Source organism: Lethenteron reissneri, chromosome 24 (genome assembly GCF_015708825.2).
Source record: "Lethenteron reissneri isolate LAM-NWPU_2019-01 chromosome 24, ASM1570882v1, whole genome shotgun sequence".
NCBI classification, from domain to species: Eukaryota; Metazoa; Chordata; class Hyperoartia; order Petromyzontiformes; family Petromyzontidae; genus Lethenteron; species Lethenteron reissneri.
Genome location: NC_083802.1, coordinates 2625768 through 2653360, shown reverse-complemented (window position 1 = coordinate 2653360; position 27593 = coordinate 2625768). Strand labels below are relative to the sequence as shown.

Sequence of the window (27593 nt, the reverse complement as noted above, 5' to 3'; positions counted from 1 at the left end):
GTCTGTCATACTGTGCCACGACCAACGGAGACGGGAGGGCAGGCGGTGGGGATTGGTAGCTTTAGGTTTTTTCCTTTCCTAAAATTTTGAAAAGTAGGCTATACATTTGGGACTTTGCTGAGGCACGCTGGTGTGCCACAGCATGCCAGTTGTGGAGCACTGTTATAGAGTAAGCAATAATCATTAGCATAAGAACGACTTTTTATGTGTGGGCCCTTAGGTATGATTACGTTGATTAATGCTGTTACCTCACAAACTGCTCCATATGTTTCTATATAAGGACTGGCTATTGTATGCCCCAATATTCCATCCTTGCCTTGTTACTCTTTCCAGTAAATTTCTTCCTGCTTGACAAAATGATCTCCAGTTTTAATGTTGATCCTCAGTAGTATTCTAATCCGTTACCTCAATGAACTCAAACTTAATGTACTCTCTCGCATCCTGCCTTGACGCACTGTCATCTTGGATTGGTTCTAACTTTCACCACCTAAATGTTGCCAAAACTCATTGGCAGATTTCACACCCAGTAGAGGCTCCAGTTTGAGCATGTACCTCCTAAACTTGTAATTGATTTCAGGCTGTCATTCTCAAACCACATATCTCAACTTTGCAGGACCTCATTGCTCCATCTGTGCAGCTTCTCCCACAGCCACCATTTCCTTATCACAGCTGCCACTTGTGACCCTCTTCCATGCCTTCAGCATATCCCAACTCAACTACTTTAATTACAGCCTAATATCCCTTATTATTATTCTAATTTATGCAAAATGCTGCTATCAGATTTCTGACGGTGGCAATTTCAAAGCCAGCAAAAAGGTGTTGGACGAGTTGTGATTTTATAAACAATATTCATTGACATAAATCACAGCAGATATACTGTATAGCGAATGGTAATTTATTTATGTTAATCTTGATAATCTTAGAACACTCCACAATGCCTGAATAGTTTCACAAGGACTTTTTATAGTTGCGTATCGATGGAGTGTTTTATTTGAGGATTTTATTGTCTAGCAGTGACACATGACTAAGAGGCATTTGTATTGCGTCATGTGTAAAAAATAGTTTTTCCATCACATGGATACATTTTCTGAGAAGAAAACACTGATGTTTAAAAACGTTTGTTGGTGTGGGATAAACAAAAATATAAACCTTCTTTGGCTGGTAAATTTGGGGACTAACCACAAATTTAATTTGATGTAACTTGGTGTTTTTGAAGTTTTACAACTATCAGTACGAAGTGTGTTCTGCACTGATTATTGTGTTTAGTTTGTTCGATTAGCATTGTTAGCTTTGTAAGGTGTGAAGAAGTTTAACATATATAGAGTACACTGTACCGATTCTTGCAATGTTATTAATGCTTTATATAGGATATTATTAACGATAAGCCTTTGCTAGAATTAAGGCTTTAATGGAACTCTAAAGTTTACTTAATCCCTGTGACTCTTGTGACTCCATACATGTGCCTACATTGTGTTACATTTTTGTAACACAATGTAGGATTTTTAAAAAAATGTTTTAAGGATTTGGTTACCAATCTACAGTTGTGCATAACAATTCAAGTACATATTTAGATCACACCATTGTGTAGGTCATTTGATATGCCCCATGTCTCACAGTCATTGTCCTTTGACACTTAAAAGGACAATAACATTGAGAAACTCTTGATAAACTGTTCATTGATGATAGGGAGCGTTTGAAAATATCACATGAATCATATCAATCTCAAGGCTATGAGCACCTTCCATTGTTATAAACTAACAATTAGAGAAGGGCATTTCTACATAAAGACACAACACTTAAAATGGATGGAATATTACAGTCTTTAACACAGTTTAAACATGTTTTTATCTTTCTCATAATTAGCGCTGCATTTTAAATTATGTTTCAAAATATTTGGTTCGTGGTATACTCCAGCTGAACTGTTGGGTAAACATATTTTAATACTGACTTTCTTGTAATTATCATATTTATGAAATCCCAATTTATCCAGCAAAGACTCACTGAGTCTCAATACTTGGTTACAGGAGGATCCTGCTAAGTTTTTGCAGTCATGGGTGATAATTATTGCTTCCCAATGAAGTAATTTGGCCCAATCGAATGCTACTAACTGGAATGTAGCACTAAAGCTTTGCTGCTCACTGTACATATTTTAGGTCTATGCTTTTATTACCTTAAATCAAAAGGCAAATTTAACCTCTCTAGGCTCTGGCCATTTCTATTTAGGCCCTGGCCCTTCCTCTTTAGGCCCCACCTCCTTTCCCTTTATGCCCCACCCTATTATGGCTTAGGCCTCACCCCTTTCTGATTCGCCCTGTCACTGAGGTACCATTCCCTTTAAGGGCTTTCCCTTTCTTCTTTACGCCGCGCCTCTTTCTGTTTAGGTCCCATCCCTTCAGACATAGAGTTGGGCACTCTCATGCTCACATGTCTTTTGGATTGCACTCTCATACTCACAGCTTCTTTGGATTACACCCGTTGGGTTGCACTCCCTCGTCGAGGAGGCCACTCTTCTTCTTTTCTACAGTTACATGCTAATCCCTCACATTAACATAGCCACTTCCGTGCCCTTGTCGAGGAGGCCGCTCACCTATCTTACAGTTACATGCTAATTTCTCACATTAACATCACTAGTCCCGGCCACTTCTTTATAACCCTTGAGCTACACCCATTTCAAACCTTTGAAAACAGTCTGCCTCAGCAGCAGGACCATGCTTTCCCACCTGATGATGGACACTTGTGTTGCGCCCGAAACGTCGTGATTTATTTTATTTGATACCTACGTGACTTTACCGAAAGAACCAAAGAGTTAGGGTTGGGCTTGTTTGGGTTAAGGGTGGGGGTTGGTTGTGGATGGGAAAGTGGTTAGGGGAGTGAACGTGAGAAGCAGTCGTTGGTAGTGGTTTGTGGGGTCTGTAGGTAGTGGTTTGTGGGGTCTGTAGGTAGTGGTTTGTGGAGTCTGTAGGTAGGTTTGACGAGGGATAGTCGGTAATGATGGGTGGGGATAGTCCGGACGGGGTGGCTTTACGACTCCAACCAAAATCGCTCTGAGAGAAATATAATAGTTGTGTTGAAAAATAAAGCAGGTTTATTTTGGTAAAAAGTAGTATCATATCTTCTAAGCACAAATATTTAATCTGTCTCAGAAGCAGAATACATTATTAATCTCTGTTTCGTACATCAGTTAAGTAGCAGCATATTGCATTACTTTCAGTATAATTCTAAGTGCATTGAGTTACCTCAAGCAAGGTACTTTTCTCAAAGTCACACTCATGAATACTAAAGTTAAAATTATATATTTACCTATGTTTAAACAAACCGTGCAATTGGAAACATATAGGCATGTAACAATGTACCATCCTAGTTATATGATGAATTACGATTCACAGTTATACTTTGTTTAAATAAAAATATTTAAAAATATTGTCTCACAGCTCTATTGGTTACAGGGTCATATAAACATTAACAAATACAATTAATTGCAAACATTTGGCTCTTACGCACACAGTCATCTATCGAGAATTTAAGAATTGTTACATTAATGGATTGTTACAGGCACAGAGATATATAATATCTGAATTGCATAGTGTCTGAGATGATGTTTGAGTTCAGATATTATCTTTACATGCCTATATTTACGTTGATATTTAATTAACATTACTTGAACACAATATGCCTTATCTGCAGCAGGTGCAGTAGTACACACGAACAACATCGTAGGATGTCAATGTGTTTGCGTTCCTGCAGATCGAATGTAATCTCCTTTCTTCCGAATGATCAGTATGAGCCTTGACCAGCTAGATGCAATGAGCCAGGCCAAAGGGGAGGCAGGACAGTGCGTCCCAGACGGGTCCACCCCAACTCTTCTCGACTTACGGAGGACCCTGATGGGAGGAACTCGTGGCAAGGGACCCCACCACTGTTTACTCCAGCGAGATATGCAGACTCGACAGATGGAGAACTTCAGGCACAGCATGAGCTGTATTGCAGAGGTAATTACTCAAGCACACACTTATATCTGATGCATGTCAAAGGAGTAAAACTTAAACATATAAATTGCGGAGATACTCTTCAAACACATAGGTTACCTTATTTTTTATTTTCATATGTCTCAACTACTGGGCTGGTTTACGAGTAACAGTTTAGTTATAAGGTATTTGTCTGAGGATGAGTGTTCTACCACTTCTAATCTTTTCAGGACTGGTACAACAACAAAAATCACTTTATTTTTTTACAGGAATGTCATACATTTCCTGCTTTGTCCGTGACTTGATTTTTTTGTTTTGGCATTCATAAATTGTTTTTAGTTTATGGGGATTATATCTGAGTTAGGTCATATTTTCATCAGTACAAATGTCATTAACTTTTGACTTCACATTTATTTAGATACTAAATGGATGAGACTTTATTTTAACAAATGGTCATGCGTTGTCTTTAGGTGCTGTTGTAGAGTTTAGATGTCCATGTCTAGGTAATCTATTGTAAAAGAATAATGAAAGATTGAAAACCTCTCTTCTGCTCGATTAAGGAAATTAGTTTATAATCTAAAGGAAATAAGTTTTAATCTCAAGGTAGTTTTCTGGCTGGAGGAGATATGTTTAAAATTGTGCCCAAACAGTTTGTGGTCTGATGGAATGAAGTTATACAAGCCATACGGGGTGCATATACATATACTAAAGCAAATTAATACATGCGTATGAGCATAATATTCAAATATTTGGGTTTTCAGATCGTTCTACTTATCCTGAACTTGAATGTATTTGTGCTATGTTTCAGCTTTAGCGCTCCTCTGATCATAGTCAGGTTGCTTTGATTCAGGATATAGTTTCTTCATAATGTCAATTTTTTCATGAGTGCACATGAATTCAGACCCATGAAGTTGATTTAGAGTTATTTCTCAGTTGTGGCTAGATCCATGTGATGCAATGTCTGCAGTCACTAATGTGCTATTTGATTATTGCCACAGGCTAAAGAGTCTCACACACATCTCAAGAATGTGTGGATGCCCAACGCCTCGCTCCGACACCTGAACCAGACCACACCCATCTCCCCCCTCTGCCGTTCCACGAAACCAGCTGCTGACAGTGAGAAACTCCTTATGTGTTATGTACCGCTATAATAATGGGTTAAGTGTAAGTAATATTTTTTATTGTGAAAATAAGGCATCGGTGTGAGTGTCACTTTTGAAATCATGTTGGAACTGGTGTATTGTCTCTTCGGAAACTTTAGAAACATTCTATTAACTTTATGGCCAACACCTGATATGCAGTCTGTAAATCAACTAATCTGTTTTTCACTGAAAGTAACACCTCTCACATTCAAACATAATACACGTGTATTTAATTTGCATTCGATGATTCCATGAGTTGTTACGATTGAGGGTCGCAGTCCAATTCAAGATTTGATTATTTTTGGTCTCAATCGCATAAACAATCTTATTTCCTCGTCTTGGTTATTTCGGTAAAGTCACGTAGAATGGAAATAATAAAATAATACATATAAAACATAATAAAATAATTATTTCCCTTAGGCAAAATATTACGTGAGAATTATTTTATTATGTTTTATTTTTATTATTTTATTATTTCCATTTTACGTGACTTTACCGAAAGAACCAAGAAGATGAATCCCTGCAGTCACGAAAGCTTTAAATCGAAATCTTATTTCCCTTAGGCAAAATATTACATTTGCATTCATTTAATGAATTGTAAATTATACATTCTTACAATTTAGCTGTGATCAGCATGTGACCAAAATGGTACGACATCCATGTCACAAAATGTAAGATATTTAATTTTGAATAGATAGTTTTTGCCATCACTAATTCAATGGAACAGTTGTGCTCTTAGGAGTAAATACACTAAACACTTACGCATGAGCAAATATAAGGTGACCATCAGCATGAAAAGTTAAATAAACAAATACTGTATTTGCCATGTGAGATCAAAGTACACAGGTGTGTGTGCAGTGAGACGGTTGTGGTCTGCCAACAGACTAGCTAGATGTTTTTGTCACTTTATGCGTGAAAAAGGGCAAACAAAGCGAAACATCACGAGGCAGCTGCCGGCCGAGTAGTGCATACAGTACACATACAATGTTGCCTAGCCGCATATGAATAAAATCAAAGCGCATTTTGGAAATTTTGGGTAGAAATAGGTTTGCCGTATATATCTGAAATGGCACAAGCCAAAGCTGTACATTAATGCATGCTGTTGTGGAGACGTGTCCTAAAATGAGAACTTCCCTCAAAATTAATTTTCATTGCTTACTATTGGATATTAGTCCAAATTTAAACAATATTTGCTGAGTAATATGACCATTTAATTAAAGCTAAAATAAAATATTCAAATGTAAAAATACTCTCATCTATTTTATATAGTGCTATAAGTGAATACATGACAAGTATAATGTGACCTATGCTGTCGTGGTGTAGTGGCTTGCATACTGGACTTGCAAACCAGATGTCACCGGTTCAATCTCCCGGCACGGCAGATAATTTACTTGTTTTACTTATCCAGGAAAGCCACTGCGACGTACTCTTTTTTTTAAGTGTCCTACAGTTGTTTTTTTAATTGAGATGTTTTCAGCAAATTAATGAGTGTTCATACAAGTGGGAGGAAACCAAAGCATCTCGAGAAAACATTTGCGCGCTAGGAGGCAACACTCTTTCCGCATACAGATGGAAACAGATTGTGATTAGTCCACTTGCTGGTACTGCCCTCTATTGGTAAGAAAGCAGAACAGCAACACCCATTGGAAGGGAGTGTCCACCACCAGTACCGTAGGTAAACAATTTTCGGGCTGCACCTTTTCCAGCTTGCGTATGTGACTTGCGAGCGTATTACCCCAAATGTACTTTCCATCTTGGAGGCTAAGCAGGAATGAGCTGGGTTAGGACTTGAATCGGTGACTGCCAGGGCTTGCCAGGTGTTGTAGATATTGAGCTGTGAAATTAGCTCACAGATCGTTCTGATTGTTACTCCCTCTATGAGTGGGCTTCCTCTAGCTACTGTGGTTTCCTCCCACATGCCAAACACTCATTAATGGAATTGGGCAAACAATCCAATGAAGGCCTTCCTTAAAAAATAATCCTGAATAAATACGGTAATTGTCGTTTATTATTATACGCCAAAAATACATCTGAATTGTATATTTATTTTCAAGGGACACTCAGTACAATTTACACAAATAGCATACTGTTCTAAATCCTCCAAAGAGTATACAGTACATAGCGTCACCTATCTGTGGAAAACACGTTTTAAAAATAAACCCATTGTTTCCATTTTATTTTATTCCTGACCGTTTCCATGGTTCTGGGGCCAACACAAAGCAGGCGTTCCCTGCAACTGCCAGGGAGATCTCCGGCTGTCACTCATGCTGCTTTTCTTTTGCATTTTGTGTTTGTTCAGGGATGCGGATATCACTGCAGCCAAATGGTGTCACGGAGAACAGGTAAACCGAGCCACAGCTGGGCACGCTTGCTTACAAAACCGTACATCCCACCTGAAAATGGGGCCTCATGGGCGTTTACTGGTGCCAGTTAACATATGTTAATGTTAGTATCAATGCTGATGTAGTTGTTAGTGGTTGTGGACAGTGCAGGTGTCATCATCGTAAACATGATTTACAATTGGGAATTGTAGCATTGTCTGTCCCGGCACAGTTGGTTCAGCAGGCAGTGAATGAGGCGAACGGCAAGGACTTGGTATATGCACCACGTATGTTGCTGAACTGGCATTAATAACTCCAGGACATGGCGGTAAAGGATGTATTAGTCCTGTAACATCTGTGCTTATAAATGCTGATTCTAGTCTTACTGCTTTACAATTATGTATTGAATTGTATGTATTCACATTAGTTAATGCAGGTGTATCGTGACAGGGTAATTAAATACCACCTTGCCATTATGAAATGAAAATAAATCATAAAATGGATTTGAAATTATAAGCCGTGCACACAAACACTTTCATTTGAAGAGGACAATCATGAGCCCAACTTAATTCCTTTAAATGTACACCCCATGTATCAATCTGCTGTTGGATGAGGGCCTCCACATGTCATGCAGATCATGGGTGTAACTTGACCATATACCGTACCATGCTGGTTATTGCAGGTTAGTGAAGACGTGGAACGGGCATTGTGTGCTTTCCTCTGCTACACCTGCTGTATGCACAGTGGTCACTCGTTCAAGCAATATCCAGGCCAAAAGCTTGCTTAGCTTCCTGTACAAGGAAGTCTGTCTTTGTTGATAAAGTACACGCCCCTCATTGAATGTTAAATGGGAGGAAATTAAAGCCATTCCAGTTAACCTTATCCATGACTCCTGTTATCCACAGGTCATCTCTTCCGAAGATTAACACATTCACAGATGTTCACTCATCTGTAAATTTGTGGATAACAGGAAGACTTAAATGCATTTAAAGATCTGGTTAATAAATTTAACTTGTCATCCATAAATAAACGATGCGAATTATGTTTTTCTTAGCTGAAAGATCCATTTCCTTGTGTGCACACCCATTGTGGTTATATGCACTGTTTAATGCAAATCGCCCTGGATGTGCCAAGTCCTGTTAATGGAATTCTTTCCACAGATAAGATGAGTTAACTGTTTTTACAATTTATAGCTTGGCGAGAGCTCAGAATAAAGCTTAATTTTCAAAGCGTTTTGGGTGTTTATATGTGAAGGAATCCCCCCCCAAGAGTATGCATACATAGGGAAATGTGTGTAATTTGTGGATTATCACAGCTGCAATTATATTTCTGTCAAGTCTGGGTCGGAGCTAATGATACACTGAATTTTATTGTAAGCATTGCAAAACTCAATGTCTTGCATTGCTTATAAATGCTTTGGAAATGCGCTGTGGGAACTCAATTACAATCGACAATTTAATCAGCAATGGCTAAAGCAAACTATTATCTTCCTGCTGTTTTAATGAGTAGAAGGAAATACAGAATACATTTATCCTGTTAATCATGTTATGTATCTGCAATTGCAGATTAAGTGTTTTTTTGTGAATTACAGGATATTTGTATTATTATTTGTGACCATAATGCACACTTCAGTGTGGATAACAGGCATTTTGTTGCGTTGTTAAATCACGTGGAATATAAATGGGCTTCCAAGTGCTCCACACGAGTGCAGGAGAGTCGCGCTTGAATATTGGAGCTCTTGTTCACTATTCTATAATAGTATCGCTGTTTTTTCTAACACACTTTAATAGTAATCCCTTTACTGTGACATGCACTTACTCTATTACCAGTAGTAATGATACTAACACAAACTTTGACATTCATTTCATATTTCTAAAACATTTCTCACTAACAACCAAACTTTCGCCTACACACATGTAAAAAGTATATTTTCACCTAAATATTGAATTTAAAGTAATTAGTGCATTCAGCAGTATTGAGAGTAGTACTGCCCTTGTGCTCTAAGTAGGAAGGGTGCGGTTAGAAGCAGCGAAGTGGGGGACCTCCTGCAGGGATTTCCCTCTTAACCCCGGCTCATCCTGTCTCTGGAGAATACATTTGTGGCTTATTTAGAGACGTACTTTTGATAACTTTCTCCAGCATCACTGCAGCCCAGAGCACTCAAATTATTGATGGCAAATTGATTGTTGTAGTTTACCATCATTTGATGACATTGACAGATTATTATTTTATATAAGTTCTAATTATGGTCGTTGTATTCATGCAAGGCTTTAGTTGTAGTCTGCTACTCCACCAAAAGGTAGAACTGTAATTTAACTGATCAGTGTGTGGCATTTTGTATAGTGCTCATGCCACTGGCTGGCTTGGTTCCAAGGAAGACGGAATGCAAGCCGTGTACGGTTCCAATATCTCACTCTCCGAGGACAGGTAAATGGGTTATTTACTGATCCTGCAATATTCTACATGCACCGTTTATTGAATATAGAGAAGCCCTGTTGTATATGTTTTAGAGTCCGTTTTTTAACAGTGTCCCAGCTTTAAGCACAGGATATTGGGATGGAGTCTCGCTAAGATGTCTGTTGTGTGTTTTGAACCGTGTGAGGTAGCAAGCGCAGAGTGACTAATCCTGCTGCAGTATCGCTGACCATCAAATTGTTAAAGAAATACATATGAAAATAACTACTTGGTCTAATTTTATACAGCATAGCCTGCACATGAACATTGATTGTGGTCACACATTAAAATTTCCGTGATGGCTGAAATAGTTTTAAGACCTTTTACAAACCATGATTATGATCATAGACCTGGATTTTTAAAAAGATTCTTCTTGGTAAGGAATAAACTCTATTGTAGAACAATGCAAGTTAATTTGATCTAAACGTTATCAATAGGCATGGTCGTATCACTGTTAGATGAAAGGCTTCCCACACCATTAGCACTCCTTACTGTTCTGTGTTACTAAATTCAGTCTTGCACATGATTTGATCTTTTTACTCAGTCTTTGTGGTGTTTTTATTCTCCTTCGACTGCCATTGCACTAATCTTATCCATTGCTCTTCATCTTTTAAAGAAATGTATATATTTGAATATAGTAAGAAAATGTTATCGCCTTTAAAACACCCAGTATTGCTCCAATATATAAAAAAAACTGTTATATGGGAGCGTCTCACCCATTAAGTATATTAATTTGCATATACATTGTTTAATGTGAGTATTCTGTAAAATTTAAACAAATGTGCATAAACGTATTAATAATTTACCTCTTACGTGATTTTTAAAATTTTATTTTCGGGCTGAACTTAAGTTTAATTTTAGATTTTAAACCACAATGTTACTTTACAATTGTATAGCTTCCATTCATGTAATCGCATGTAACAGAAGAGTATAGCGGCTTCAAACCAGACCTCTTAACAGGGATGAAGCGGAAACTGGAAGGAAAGGCTCGAAGAAGTCTGAAGAGAAGGGGGGAATTGGTCGGACCTTCAGTTTTCTGAAGAATCGCATGTCCAGCATCCGTGAGAAGAATAAGGTGAGCACCTCCCTCAATACAGAACGTAATTCCTTGCCAAGTGCAAAATAACATGACCAGGGCCTCGTATAAACGCACGGGTTTTAGAAATCCATTAACATCTCTAGTCCGATTTAATTTAAATAAATGAAGCAAAGGGGAGGATAACTAATGTAAATGTTTACTCTTTGTTATACTGTTGTGCATCATTAAATGAAACACAATTGATAATAATGAGAAATAAAAATATACCAACATGTCTTGTACTGTAATGCTGCCACTTAATTTTGTTAACAAGCCTAAGTAATTGCCTACCTTGGACACAATTATTTTCTGTAGGCTATGGCTGAATATCAAAAATTATCTATTAGGCCAGGTGTCATGGGTGCTATTTCATTTGCTTCATAGTTTTGAAGAGATTTATTTGTACTCTTAGGTTTTTTCGGTAAAGTCACGTAGGTAAAAAGTAATAATAAATAATAATAAATGAAAATAACTCTATTAAATCACGACGTTTCGGAGGCAATACAAGTCTCCGTCTTCAGGTGGGACCGTCACAGCCCAATTTACTGTATCAAGAAGTCGGAGACTTGTGTTGCCTCCGAAACGTCGTGATTTAATTGAGTTATTTTCATTTTTTTTACCTACATGACTTTACCGAAAAAACCTAAGAGTATGAATCCTTGCAGTCACGAAAGCTTCAAATCTAGAATGAGATTTATTTGATTCGTGGATTTGCTTCACAGTTTCAAACAGACGTTAAAAATTATAAATACTATTTCAAAAGTGGAACTGAACACCATTACTTTTATCCCAAAATTGTCTAAAATATGTCGGGACATACTCTCAAATAAAAATATCTAATGTACTTACTGGCCTACCATTCCCAGTTGAGGATGGTGTGTGGTTCAATATACATTTGTTTGACTGAACATTAAGGAGCCTATATCATTACATTTTAATGAAAGTTCAGCTGGAATTTATTCCAAGGTGAGGTTTTGCAGTATAGTCATTCAAATCATGACAAGGTGGCCCTAAGGGAGGTCCATCTATCTTATGATATGCCACCTCTGTCTGCTGTGAAGCACCATGGCTTGTCACATTAGCCTATTATAGTGTACAATTTTCTGTTGTAAGATGGCAATATTGAGGTACATGGTAAGTTTTAGTTTGAATTTGTTCTCCCACTGACAAAGCAGTCCCTCGACTGTTTTTTCTTTCTGAGATAGATTGTTGATAATATCTCTATTTTTTTCATCCAAGAAAGTCAAACTGACTCACAATTTGCAGAAGAATTCTCCATTCTGATACATGACAGTACCTCTTGCAATGTTTTATATGTTAGAGGTAAAAACTTAAACACCCATGTGGATAGATCGGAGGGTTTATTGTGATATGCTTACATTGTACTATCCTGTGATTTATTCTCAAACCTTGGAAATTTAGTTGCAGTGTTGAAAGGAATAGGTTACATCGATTCCTTTCGTGTTACAGAATGTATCATGTTACTGGTGGCTGAGTGTGATTCACGCTCATGCTGTTCAGTATAGTCCTCTCCAGTTCCAAGACATTAATTTCGTTGACATTTATATTTCGTTGACATTTATGTAAGATTCTGTAGGACACCAGATATAATGCATGCATTATCTTTTGAATATTTTTGGAGTCTTATATAAAAGCTGGTCATCACATTTTCCACGAAGAAATTAACAGTTGTTATTTAAGTATCCATAGTGCTAGTAGAGACATGTTCAATTTAATTTTTTTTGTGGTTGAAGATGTATGGGTTCTTGCTTGCAGCTATTTATCCTATATATTATCTGCTGACATTCATAAGCCAAGTTGTATTTTATTGACAGCATATTTAAACAATACACTCCAGTAAATTCCACGAGGCTATTATTTTCCCGCTCGCACATTACTGATTGGCCGTGTCGGGTGGTGGAGGGTTGCGACACATTTATACTTACGCGATCTAACCCAAAAGCCTTTATTAGGAATAATACTGGTGGCGAGAGCCTACGTGCTAAACATTGTGTCTGAATATGGACAGATACACTCCAGTGAGCACCTATGACTAAATCACCCGGAATGTGTTCGATCTCTTCAGATCTTATAAACTAAGCATAGATTAACCTGGATAGTGCCTCCCGATAGGTGACCACCTTACATAAATATTGTAGGTTGTCACAGGGCCTGTGGGGCTACGTTATGGGCAGCAGGGGGCAGTGCAGTAAAATGTATTGCGGTTCTGTGTTTCTAGACGGTACTTGCATGTCTGTGGCTTTCAACCTTCACCACCCCACACTGACCAACACCGTAAAGTACCGGTCAAATTACACCCACAAACCTGCAGAGCGTGTGGAGGGCCCTCATTCAGCAGTGGTCTGTCAAAAGGACGACCAGTTCCTTCAATAAACACACGTAAAATTTTACCCAACCATGCGTGGAAAAGAATGACAGTGTATGGAACTTCTATATCAGCATGAGACATTTTTGTAAGGAAATTAATATTTTCACGGACAGTGCCTTTAAATCTATTTTAACTACTCAACTTTTAGTATTAATAAGTAATAGTTAAAAATACTTTTTTTTAAACACGCTTGAATGAAATGTACCAGATTTTTCCAGGATTTGTGAGCTCGCACAATCCAGCCTGGTTAAACTCAGGATGGATCGTAGGCAGGCCAGCCTAAATGTTTCTAACCAGCCAAGATGTTCCATTAGGGGGGGGTCCACGTTTCGCAAGCGTAGAGAAGGGAGGGAATGACCGTGGCCGAGAAGACCTGAAGCTTCATGTGGAGCAATAGACCAGGTAGATTCCACACAGCGTTACACAACCGATGAATAGATAATGCCGCTCGACTGATTCGGAGTGAGACCTCTGCTGTCAAACCGAAGCCGGTCATGAGCACACTGCCCAGGTATGGGTCTCTCCACAACTGCCCCATCTCCAATTGGGAGCTGTGGAGGTGGAGTGTCTGATGGTACAAAATGCCCAGGCAGGTGCTTAGTTTTGGTGGGGCTGATGGTAAGGCCCCACCTCTTAGTTGCACGCTCCAACTCCTCCTCTGAGTGAGTGGCAATTACCAGATCATCGGCATACATAACATGGTTGAGCAATAGGGAGCCATCCCTGACCGCACCTGGGCATCGATCAGCCTCCCATTGTATCTGTGCCACTACGTGGTCGAAATAGATGTTAAATAATGTGGGAGCCAGAAGACACCCCTGTCGCACCCCAAGGTGTACAGGGAATGTCTCCGACTCCCGGCCACGTAGTTTTACCCGGGCCCGCTCACCATCACGAAGGTCCTTAATGATCATGAGCAGCAGGTCAGGGACTCCGAAAGCATGAAGAACAACCCAGAGCCCAGGCCTACTGATGGTATCATAGGCCTTGACCAGGTCAATAAAGCAGAGATGTAGGTCTTGTTGGAATTCCCTACACCTCTGCTGTAGCAGACGGACAGAAAATATGGCATCTGTGGAGGATCGCCCTTTCCTGAAACCACATTGGGGCTCCGCTAACCTCTCCTCAGCGTGCCTGGCAAGGCGATGTTGAATTATTCTTGCCAGGACCTTTTCCGGCATACTGAGGAGAGAGATGCCCTTGTAGTTATTACAGTCTATGTGGTCCCCTTTCTTAACGAGGGAGACCACCAGGGCATCCTTCCAATCTTGTGGAACCCGTCCAGTGGTCCAGACTGTTGTTTTGATGTCATGTAGGGCAGTCTGTGCACAAACGCCACCCCCCCCTCAGCATTCACTTGGGAGATAATTTCTTCCCGATGCCTTTCCTGGTCTCAGGCTCCGGATCGCCTTCAGTACTTCCTCAACAGATGGCACCTCAGCCAGCCACTCACAGAGGGTGACTTCTTCCAATATTTGAGGCACTGCAGCCTCAGCAGGGTCATCCCCACTTTGTCCCACGTTGTTTTCCATGCTGAGGGATTTCCCCTCCCCCAGGACTTCACAGAAATGCTCAGAAAATCTGCAAACTTGTTCCTGGGGGTTGGAGATTGGATCACCATTCTTTCCCCTAATGATGGTCATAGGTGTGGCACCGCAGGTTACTTTCTTGATGGAGTTAAAGAGTGATTTGTGACCACGGGCCATTGAGACAGACTCCATCTCCTCAGCAACCCGCGACCACCAACCATCCTTGCAGCGTCTCACAGCTCTCCGAACTTCCAAGTGAAGGCTGCAGTAAGCCACCTCATTCTCTGAATGGGATGCTGTAGACGACGAGAGTGGGCCTGTCGCTTTTTCTCAGCCAGCCTGAACACCTCCACTGAGCCAGGGTCTCTGAGGAGGTCTGGACTATGTACCCAAAGCAGCCATTGCAGCTGCATGAGCCACAGTCCTAAACCTCGGCCATTTCCTTTCGAAATCAGGAGTGGCAGACTATGCCAGCCGCAAGCGATGATTCAATTCTCGCTTGGAACTTTCATCAGCTAACTGAGACCATGCCACTATGGGTTTGAATGGGGTCCTGGGTGTACACCCACCACCGGAGTGGAAGAATGGCAGTGTATCTTACAGATGACAAGTCGATGGTCAGTTCCACGGTAGGTCCTGGTGTCAAGGACATGGGCCCGCATCCGCTGTTACGTCACTATGTAGTCCAGCAGATGTTCTTGCTTGGACCCGGCATGCATCCATGACGTGTGGATGCGCCGATGCTGGAACAGCATGGTGGTAATTACAAGCCCATGGGCTGCACAAAAATCTAGCAGCTTCCTACCGTTGTTATTGAGCTGATTTGGCCTATGTCTTCAAATCACTCCAGACCATGACCAACTCGGGCATTGAAGTCACCCAACAAGATGACTCTATCCTGAAGGGCCACTTTAGCCAGCACCTGTGACAGGAGGTCTACTGAGTGAGGGAATGCATCCAGGTGGCTTACATAGTTAAGGGGCTGGGTCCCACTGGGAGATGTAATTACCATTCAACTAGGGCCATGGCAACCCCGTGGGCCAGTAGGGCTGGTGTCTCCCTGGCTGAGGTTTGTAAGCCAGCATTGTGGAGCTCGCCCCAAACGTTCACACACCCCTGTAGGCTGGACACGATGGCCTGGGAGGGCAGTCATCTCAATAGCAGTGCCTCAGTCGAAGCGTTATGGAAAATGAAAGAGAAAAAAATGCCACCAGCAGTGGAGTTCTCAAAGGCTTGGTATGTTCTTGTGTGGAGAGCGTGTCGGCAACTGCTGTAACTTACATTGATCCCGATTTTCATCGGCGATCGCTGACACATTCCATTCCCACCCGCCTTTCCCTGCTAAAGGTTTTGTGTTGGGGGTGTTTTCATCGTTGTGGGTGTGTGTATAAAATGAAAGTAGAAAAAAAACATTAATTGCCGGCTGGTCTTGTCAATGTTGGTAAAATTGCAACTTTTAGATTGCTTGTAAGATGCAGAAGTCATTGTCCCTCCGTATAAAGCTTCGACATAAATTTGACTGGCTAACCAGAGACAGGCTCACATTGGTAATTGAGTGGGGGAGGGGATGGTGGCCTCAGCATAGCGTGGTGTTCATACATTCTCGTTTGGTGTGTGACGGCGGCCACCTATTCAAATTGGGAGTAATGTGGGTACTCAATCCCTGTTTTATTTTCATCTGTTATTATGTTCGCATGTTTTTTTTTTACTTCTCGGAGGGCCTTGAATAACGTCATTGGTGAATAAAGTGCAGAACGCACCGTAAATACAGTACAGCACAGTATTTTTTTTTATTGTATGCATATTTCATCGTCTTTCATAGCCATAGCCTTTCGGCACTCAATGGACAACAATGGCTTGCAGAACCTCTTCGCCGTCGTAAATAGGACAGGCAAAATTCCTATATAATGGAAGCCAGCCAGAGTCATCGCTATTCGGAAACCCGGAAAGCCATATGACTCGCCCTCCAGCTACAGGCCAATATCCCTCTTGTCCTCGACCTCCAAGCTGATGGAACGTGCCATGCTTGCCAGACTTTCCCCCATTATCGACCACCTGCCTTGCCAACACGTCAGATTCAAAACTGGTCGTAGCTGCTGCGAAACAGACCATTGGCTTCACCACCCTCATTGAAACTGGTTTCCAGCATCTTCTGAAAATTGGCACAGCAATGATTGACCCCTCTGTCGCTTATGACATTGTTTGGCATCATCGCCTCTGATTAGCATGGTTGGCTACTTACGGTGTCGAGAGAGGATCAACATACATCCATGGCCTGCTGCTGATGTTGGCCAAAATCATCCGATGCCGTTCGACTGTACAGCTTATGGAAGCGATGCTCAGCAACCGTACTTTAGGGCACACGTCGCTGGTAACACAGCCACAATAGAATTATGAATAATGGCCTCGCTCAAGACCTTGACATTGGCATTCAGCACCTGCACATATTGCCATGCTCAAATATAGAAGAGTCTCGGAACATTTTATTTTCTTAAGCATTCATATTAATGCAATTTACTAACTAGAGTTTACAGGGTTGTTTACATTATACGATTTATTTTCGTTATATTTGCAACTAGCCAGACTTTTCAGCTAGCTGGACCAGTGATCCCCCTATAAATACAACTAGCCATTGTTTTGCTGTAATCATGCAAATGTGTGTAGGATATGATTCTCGCATTGAGATTTTTTTTTAAATAAAAGCGTGTGATCATGTGATTATAAAGACATTCAGGTTTATTGTGTTGGTGTAACTAAATACCATCTGAGAGAACAAGATTATTGTAACAGACTGTTTAAAGCTTAACCATACATGTTGACAGAGTGTTCTTGGTAAAATTCCAAGTTGCACGTTTAAAAAACACAGTATCATTCCTACATTCACGTAAATTAATGGGGGCTTCTTGAGGAATTTGAATCTATGTATCCCATGGGAAGTTGATGAATTAATGCTTAAGTTTAGTGAGAATATGAAGCAATCGGAAAGCAAAATAAATGTGATTTCAGCCTTGTAGCATCAAACATAGTGTTTGTTTTTTCAACAAAACTCTTTCACCAGGGAAACCAGTACATTTTATTTCTTTATATGTGAATGTTTTGGTAGACACAAGGAAACAATGGACACTTTATTTTTTACATAGCTAATAGTATATGGCGGTATGTACTGTATGTGTATTGATTTATTTAAGCTAGCCTGTGTAGATAATAAAGATTCGTACCCTTGTGAAGAGAATGTTGTGATTTAGCAGTCCATGTCTTCGTCACCCCTGTTGAGTGAACATTGCTCAGCTTGAAAATAGAGACCTGCTCTCTTTTGAGACTCATTTTGTATCAAATCACTCGGCACAGTTGAACAAACGTCTCCTCTTGGTAGAAATTGTGCATATTTTATTTAAATCCCTAGAAATTCACTTACAATTGGTCATTCTAAAAATGTTCAAACCACTCGGCAAACATCTCTTGCTCTAATTGAGCTTTTTCTAAATTGTAAATATCTTTCTTAAATATTTCTACAAATATATTTTCACTATAGAATGGTATTTTGCCATCCAATATTTGTTAATACAAACTTTTATTTCAATGGTCGCCAAATTTCAATTTCCCAGTGTTTCTACAACTACGTTGGGCAAAATGTCCTGCTTGCTCACATCTCCTCTGATGAATCCCATTACATGAAACATACGGTCACATCTAAAAAAACAATAACAATTCCTGTTTTAAAGTATTATAAACAATTTCTTCATTTTTACTTAAGGCAGGTTTTAGTTTAAGTCTGTTAACATGTTCTAGGAGTGATATTTCTATAGTTTACCATTGTAATGTAAAATGACAAAATTATAAGATAGCATCTTGAAATTTTTGCATTACCAGGGCATGTTCTATTTTCTATGTACAACTTTTTGTTGTATGATGTGAAACATTTTTTCTCCATGCTGTCGTTCATGGAAATATATATACTATTACATAACTTACATTTCCCTTTGCAGATTTCCTTCCTTCCTGTCAACTCTTGCAGTTTATGTTTGACGAACAAGTTGATTCAGAAGGACACACTGACAGTGTGGTATAGCTCAACTCGCTCAAGGCAAATCTTGTTGGATTCTTTTGTTCAACGTCTCTTATGATTCACAATAAAGGTTTTTGGGTTAGATCGCGTTATTTAACACATTCCTGCGGAGGGAGCTGGTAGGAACGTTGGGTTGCTCGGTCAATGGCCAGGGTCAACGACGGCGTGGTGTATTCCGCAAATATGCCCGACTGAGGGCGGGCACAAGCCGGCGTGAGTAGGTTAAACGTTGAGTTTTATAAGGGCACCACGGGGTGACCAGCCCCTCCCCACCCAGCCCCACCCCTCTCACCCCCCACCCAGCCCCACCCAGCCCCTCCCCACCCAGCCCCTTCCCACCCTCCCCACCCAGCCCCTCCCCACCCTCCCCACCCAGCCCCACCCTCCTCACCCAGCCCCTCCCTGCACGACGGACGGACACAATAATCCCCTGTGGGCTGGTGTAACCAGGAGGTTCCTACCAGTATAAATGTGTCGTAACCCTCCACCATCCGACACGGCCAAACAGTAAAAAAAATGTCACGTTTACAAAGGACAAATAGTTCACTACTTTAGCCCACCGGTGTGTTGAAGAGTGAATCACCGTCATTTAAAATTTGAGTACGACGTGTTAAACTGTCTCTTATGATGTCTGAGCAATAGTAGCCAGGAAGATATCTTGTAATGTTCTGAGTGCATGGTGTACGAGAGTAAGAGAGAAGTAAAAACTAACCATACCTTAATGCCGTCGTTTGCACAACCTTTGGTACAAGGTACCAGTGTGAAACCTCTTGGGATATGTCAGATATTTAACGTAACAGTGTGGGGAATGCTTGTACAGGGTTACTTCGTAGTGCAGCTTGGCTTGTGTGTGCTAACAAGTCCATAGGTATATGTATCTGTTGTGTTGAATTCACGATGCATTTGTACACTAAACATTCCAAAGCTACATTCTTATCTGTAGTATTGAATTTAGTGATCCCGTGAGCTTGGATGCCACGGTCAACCACTTACTCTGCTTGTGCCCTCTTTCATCTGTTTGTCAGTTTTATTTTACAAAAACACCAAATCAGGTCCATTATAAAATATTTTCATCCTTTCCCCCTCTGATTCGTGGTGATGGCAAGTGATTCATTTTGCTTAAAGGTATTTTAAGTGTATTTATAACATTGTAAATATCGAGTTAATGTGCAGTATGCAGATAAATACATTTAGGGGGAAATCTGGCTTTTTAAAATATAAAACCCATATTATGGCAGCGCTATGTGTACCATTTATACATCTGGTGGAAGTATAGGATACGCAACATGTTTGGAACCACTCCCTTGGCAAATCCGTGTACCAGACGCAGCTGCATTGTTAAGCAGCGTCATTCAAACTACTAACTCCCAAGTGCTGTGTGGTCTTGCATTGCTTCATTGTTGGTTATTGCGTCCACAGTGTTGCATTTAGCAAGCGTTAATATTTACACACTGGGCAAAATACATTTAAATCGGCAATCATGCAGTGGGTGGTCCTTATAGGTGTGTCTCAATTACTGTGGCAGGATGTTTGGGCTGAAATTCCAAATGGAGTAGTTCTTACAAATAAGAGAGTATTAATAATTTTGGTGAAAGATTACTTAACATGACTAACCTGGTCTAATAATAGTTTCAAGCAATGATAATAATAATCTCATTTCAACTTAACGTAAGCATTGTAGGACACATCAATTCTTGTCAACAGCATTCCAATCAGTGTGCATGTTAAATAAGTAAAGAATTTTTTTTTCTATGATATTATTTTCACAAACAGAAAAAAACACGTTTTGATTATTAATTGCACTGTATACAAATTCAAAGCAGCAACAATGATTCTTGCTTTTTAGATGTATATATGGGTGTTTTTTATATTAATAAAACATACTGTAGTCTATTTTATAAACATCCTCATTTCGAACATCTAAATAAAAAACAACTGCTCTGCACCATTTCGTCAACAAGCCTCGGCACAAATCACCTCAACCTTTTACGCTTTGACTGCCTTGACAGATTTTAAGGCAGGGTCAAAGTCGCACATAAGTTTTATTGGTACTAAACTAGTTTTGGAAGGTTCACTAATATACTTTTATTGGTAACACAAAGTAAGTTAAGCGCGTGAGTGTGAACGAACGCAAGTTCTTGTGCGTGCAGAAACATTATTTATCATCCCTTTTAAAAGGAAGACCCAGGAAATGTTATTTTAAATATAAAAAGCATGTATTTGATATTAAATAGGCTGTCATCAGACTTATCACCTTGCCACATGAAATTGAAGCATTAATTAGCAGTATTGGGTGCAATTCTGATATAAAACAAATGGTAATTGACAGCTAAGTTATTTTGTTTTAACAGTTTCCACCAAAATCCAGTGATTCTAATAAACATATGACTAGAAATTACCTGGTTCTGTGAGCATCACTGCTGCTAAAGTGGCCATGGCTAGTTGTGATTCACTATTGGTTTTTTTATGGATGTGAATTATGAAGCCAAATCGAGCTATCACCCTCGTGGACCAATCAGTTTCAAAGACAATGCATATATTATCAGAGTATGCTTTTTGTTTGCATTCTGACCACAAGTATTGTGGTTAATGCAGACATGATTCCTTGTTAAAGGTTTCAGTTTGGTTTTTTTACATCTTAACACCTGTTTTGTTGCCAGTAAAAAGGGGAAAACCTATTCTCATGTATCTTAAAAAGCAAGCAAAATTTTGAACATGTTATACATTTTTCGCCAAATATTACAACCAGCATCATCATTATCATCAAGTGTGAGCAAAAGCTCAGATCAACTTGAGATCTGAGCTCTTGCTAACACCTGATGGTACTGGGTGTAATCTCCAGTGAAACGTTTACCTACACTATCACCCAAAATAAACCAATTATGAATTGTAATATTGATCATGGAAGCTTACGTATGAAATGGCTCGTCATCTTGGGTGTGCCAATGAGCTTTTTAAATGCCTGTTGCCACTCCCTCCGTGCATGTGCAATGTTCTACCAGCTGGTGGGAAGTTTTACCAGTAATTGAAGGGTATGGAAGAGAGAGAGAGAGGTACACACAGGGGGTGGTGTCGATATGACCCAAGACTTAACCACACTCAGGAAGAAATATAAAACAATATTTTGTAAAATAAAGATTCCGTTTAGGATTGAGGAACACAAATTGCAGAAAATGTGATGCAGATGAGAGGGTAATCGAGACCGTGACATGAACACTGGGAGGAGAACATAACTAAATGTGAAAGACAAGGGTCAAGGCCATGAAGTCAGTTTGTGAAATAGAGTTCAACATCTATTCTCTTGCTGAAATAATGTACTGTCTGACTAAAGCACACATTTACAGGCAAATGCTTTGGGAAAACGGTTTGCAAAAGCGTTGGTGAAAAGAGAATGCTGCATTACTTGTGGCCTTTGCATTGTGTACATGGGACAGTGTGATTTTAATGGCAGCCATTCACACTATTGTAAACAACTAAAACGGGCTGCTCAGGCCTAAGAGGGCTTTGTAACAGTAGGGGTGTTTTTTTTCTTCTTCAAATAACAAAATGGGACTTTTAAAAAGAGTTTGAATTATCCAACACGATATGCTAACTGGAAGCGTTGTGCTTATGTCTTATTTCAGAGTAGCAAGTATGTCGTTATATTAAGTAAAATATAAATATTTTTTTTACTTGGATTTGTTCATTGCTTATACATATCCATGATATCCAGTTTTTGTAAAAGGGAGAATGTTATTGTGCACAATGAAAACATCCTAAATACAAGCATGCATGTAAATACCCTATTAGAAGTAATTACCAAAGCATTTGTGTTTATATGAAATGCAATTTTTCCAATTGTATTTTGCCATTGTATAGTAAAACAACAACAAAGTATAATTTTGGATGACCAATTGGTGTCGGTTTATGTAATGTAAATATCAAAACTGGTGTGGTATGGCAGATATAAATATTGGTCCTAATTTTGGTGCTATGTTTCAAGCTTGTATGCAATATTTACAAAATCTACTTTGGTCGTGTGTTACCAAACATCATTTAGTTTTCTTTAACTATAAATTTAAAATCCTTGACGTAATGTTCTTATAGGAAGTTTAAGGATTAGTCGGCTCGCTGACATGTTCAACTTCATTATTGAGTACAGTGTCGGAAGGGTGGGGTTTTAGTGGCATTGTAGTAACGTGATTCACTGTAGAAAGTTCAGGTCTTATCTGCAGGGGTTAAAGTACAAACGAGGAGACTGTTTAAGTGCGCAGTTCCTTCAGTGTACGTTTAGCTGAAGCAGTACAAAATCTTAGTCTTTCCGAATGTATGTAAAATATAGTTTTTTCAAAAATTGGAAATTCTTGATTACCGCCAGAACCGTATGGTGGTTTTCAGTCATCTAAGTGAAACTCTGAATTGTGTAGCGTCGCTTTTGAGCAACGTTTTGTGATGAGTGTTAGCAGCAGCAAGGAAGTATAGACCGTTTTACGTGACATTACTTAGTCATCGTCTTGGACTGCTACAATGTCTTTTGCGTTTAATTTGCCGAAGGTAATGTCTTATGTGGTATTCAAGGCTTCTATGTTTTATTTCCATATAACTATCGACTGGCATTAATATATCTAATGTTATTAAATTAACTCATGTTAATATTAATACACTTCTGAAGCAAAAAGTATTTGAACAATTGTTTATATTTATGTGTATCATATTATGTTTTTTGGTCTTTTCATATCATTTGTATGTGTGTGGAAAGAGTGCTGTTATGGAGATTACATTGTGTGCTGTGCCAAATCTAAAGTACGTGCGTTTAGATTTCTGAATATGTACATTATTTGCCTTAGTTTAACTCCACCAGATCGTGAATACCTTGTGTGGTGTGTGAACGCCAGAAATGCAAATAGAAAGCCAATTGTTGTTTTGCTAGACTTTCTACTGCACATATATAGTTTTGCCATGGCGGCCATCGCATGTGCTTGGTAACAGCAAATTTATTTAACCTATGTTAGTTAAAAGTGAGATGTTTGTGTGTATCAATTCATCCACTTGCAGGGGAAACAAAAAGAGAAGGATCGACTGAAAGATCGTGACAAGGAAAAAGGGCCACAAAGTGGCACTGGCCACCAATTTGAGGTGGTAAGCCCTCCACCTATGTCGGCGCATTGCCGTTACTGTTCCGCCATTCTGAAGCACAAGGAAGCCATGCGCTGCCAGAGTAAGTATGCCACAAATTAGCCATTCCTGTTACTGGATAATGTCTTGTTCAACATTAGTAGTTTTCATCAAAATATTGCAACATTTTGGAAGTGAGATCGTAAACCCTTGTCTGTACCACTACCCCTTGTCTGTTCACTGCTAGATGAAGCCCCCCCCCCCCCCATATTCCTCAATGTCCTATGATGCCACGATCAATTTTACATCTGAACTTGTGCTAATCACCTATCTGGCTGTTCTCTTGGGCACATTCTTTCATTTGGGTGCCATTTCATCATCTCATTTGTCCAGTCTGCCATCATCCCTGCTAATGACGTGTCCTGTCCCTAGCCTGACGAACTTTACTTCAGAATTCATATCAATACTCAGATTTGTATTTATTATCTGATCCATTCATTCATGTTTCTGTTTTTCAGTGTAATTGCAAGCATATATCTCTCCTTTATGCACTTTAGAGATTTGTTAAATTTTCATTGTCTGTTTTTGATCCATGCCATATTGGTAAGAGCATTGATTTTCCTGCTTTTCTTCATTTGAAGATGAACTTTTTGGAGTGAAATGATAAATAATTTAATGTTTGTGCTTTACCTAAACTTGTTTTTCATACAGTGGCATTGCATTCATTTATAAAGTACCTTTACCTGAGATGTCCATCTGTAATGGGGACACATGAACCTATGAAGAACCTATGACGCTGATGATAGAGGATGTTCATTTCTGCCACTACTTTCAGTCCAAAGAGAAGTTTATTCAATAGAAGTTTGTAACATGTTCTTCTGATCCTGATAATGATATAATTTTCTCGTGTTTGACGAAATTATTAATCGGAAGTGTGGATGATAATGTGTAAACTCCAGGTAACTTGTATTTCTGTAATTGCCATGAGGTCTCTAAGTCTTTAAAACAGAATTGTTGCCTTTGGCATTATAAGTGACTGAATATTCCACCAAGGTCTTCTCATCACACTTGTGCTATGGCTTTAGCAATTGTCCATTGGGCTTGTTTTGGAAACTTAACTTTCGTTTATTGGCAATGTAATCACTTTTGATGCCATAGCAATCACACTCTTGGGGTGGCTTAAGTATCATATTTTGCCAACTGTCTTCTTTGCTGAAATCGTTGTAAAGAATAAAAAAACATAATTCTACTGACAATTCTTATTTCTTACATTTATTTCATTAACTTCGTTGCTTGATCATACCAACTGCTGAATCACTGAATGCAGATTTCTCTTTCTTTTTTAAATGTCCTACAGTAGCTTAATTTAGTTACATTTGAGACGACTACCAACTCTCGTCTTTAAACTGTACTATATTTTTAAAGCTGCTGCAAGGAAACATGTATTTTTGTATCATGCAAAAATGTTCAATATTTTCTCCATAACAACCATTAAACACCTAAATAGTTTGATTGAGTTAAAAGTATTACTATTCCGTTATTGTGTATGACAATATGTTCAGGAGCTCACTAACAATGTCGAGGTCTGCTTGCCATAAGAGGCCCTCAGGAGAGCCTTGATGTAGTTTAGGGTGGAAGGACTGGCCTTCCCGGGGCCCCTTACCTGTTACGTGCTTTCATATTACCTTTTACGCAACTAATACCATCTAGGCGAAATTGCACATTATTTTAAAAGTTGGACGACCTTAATACTGTGATGTGGTGTCACAATCCTTCATGTTCTTCATCAAGTTTATTTTCAAGCTACACAATGTATTATGGTTGATGAGATATGGCTTCGCAGCAGTCCGTGCACTGAGAATTGGTATTGTCTTGTTGATATTTACAACTGCCATTGCATTTCATAACTCTGAAATGTCATCTCCCCCCACATTAGGATGAGATAATATAATTTTTTTTAGGATCCCATGGTGCTTCATGTATGCAGGTCTTGTCATAGCAAATACCTTCAAGTACATTATGGAGTTCATTGACCGTATATGTGTTCTCTAGTTTCTGAATGAACTGCCCAGCTTGAATTTCCTTGACATTCTGTTTGTGTTCCCACCAGGGACTTGATAATTTATATTTTGGCCAAAAAATCCAACATTTTCTTAGGACTGATAACTTTATTTTAAAATGTTATTTTCAGATGCTTTGTATAACCACGTATTAATATTTGTGTTTGTTTTTATTCCGATTTATTGTACCAACACTTTAAATTAAAATTCTCACTGTATTTGCATGCATGAAACAAGGAACCCATAAAAACGTACAGCTGTTGTATTGCTTGCTCAGATTGCAGCGTGATGGCCCATAAAGCATGCAAAGACAAAGTACCACCCTGTCCTATGAACAAGCTCAGGGTAAGGATATATTTGCTTTTTAAGTTAACCCGAATTATTATCAGTACAACGTACCATGCTTGTTTTCTTTCTAGAATCACTTAAATAGGTGAAGTATAAAATTAAAGTTGTGTAGTATTGTTAATACGTTTACAAATATGAATGTGTGTTAGCATCAGTATTCTTAATGTTGTAATTTGTTCAATTGAAATATTGAATTTATAGTGGAGAATGAATGAGTACATTTCTGGGGAATACTTTTTGAAGCTACGTGTTCTTCATATACTCCTGAACAAGTCAGCATAATAATTTTCCTGCTATTGTTGGGCCATTAAAATATATCATCAGAAGTAAAGGGGATGTTCAGGGTGCAGTATCTTCATTTACCATGTTTTACTATATTTTTGCTACGCATGATTTGGCTTATATTCCAGATTAGAAAATTCTTAACAACTACAAAAATATAGTATCATTAATGGTTCTTTCCTTGTACTGATGTCCATGTATCCCTTGCAATACTAAATATATTATTTCAAGTAAAAACCTTAACCTAACTAAAGGTTTCAGTCAAACATTGCCTTGGTTGTACAACATTATGCCTGCTGCTGCAGAAAAGCACCTTGAAGGGGGCATGTCATGTCACAATGGAGTATGAACAGTGTATGTTCTAATGTTTGCATTAGAATTGAGAAAGCAATCTTCTGTGCCACACCCCTTTAAGGAAGATCATAGTTCGGGGAGGCATCCCTAGCAACGGACTTGCTATCACGACACTTGTTTCCAAACATACATTCTGTTCACCTTTTAACAGCCAGGCCACCTACAGGTCATCTGATAACTGTGGCATCAACATTGAGTTTGTGTTTCACTTATGACCTGTTCATTCTACCCCTGCTTAAAACGGTCATGTACATTTTATGAAACATTATACTGGTAGGAACCTTCTGGTTACACCAGCCCACAGGGGATTATTGTGTCCGTCGTGCAGGGAGGGGCTGGGTGGGGAGGGGCTGGGTGGGGAGGGGCTGGGTGGAGGGGTGGGGGTGGGGCTGGGTGGGGAGGGGCTGGTTCACCCCGTGGTGCCCTTATGAAACTCAACGTTTAACCTACTCACGCCGGCTTGTGCCCGCCCTCACAGTCGGGCATATTTGCGGAATACACCACGCCGTCG

General features: G+C 39.4%; 1 protein-coding gene across 8 annotated transcripts in view; it reads left to right on the top strand.

Annotated features, from left to right (window-relative positions):
- The window catches only part of LOC133346416 (uncharacterized), a 187844-nt gene that overhangs the window by 135971 nt on the left and 24280 nt on the right, over nt 1–27593 (top strand). For 7 of the 8 annotated variants that reach the window (XM_061557959.1, XM_061557956.1, XM_061557957.1 and 4 more), the window contains 7 exons: nt 3779–3989; nt 4964–5081; nt 7407–7449; nt 9772–9855; nt 10843–10957; nt 23979–24141; nt 26376–26443. In XM_061557959.1, the coding sequence (XP_061413943.1) occupies nt 3779–3989; nt 4964–5081; nt 7407–7449; nt 9772–9855; nt 10843–10957; nt 23979–24141; nt 26376–26443 (802 nt within the window). The remainder of the gene's footprint in view (nt 1–3778; nt 3990–4963; nt 5082–7406; nt 7450–9771; nt 9856–10842; nt 10958–23978; nt 24142–26375; nt 26444–27593) is intronic. The other variant, XM_061557958.1, reaches the window with a different exon arrangement.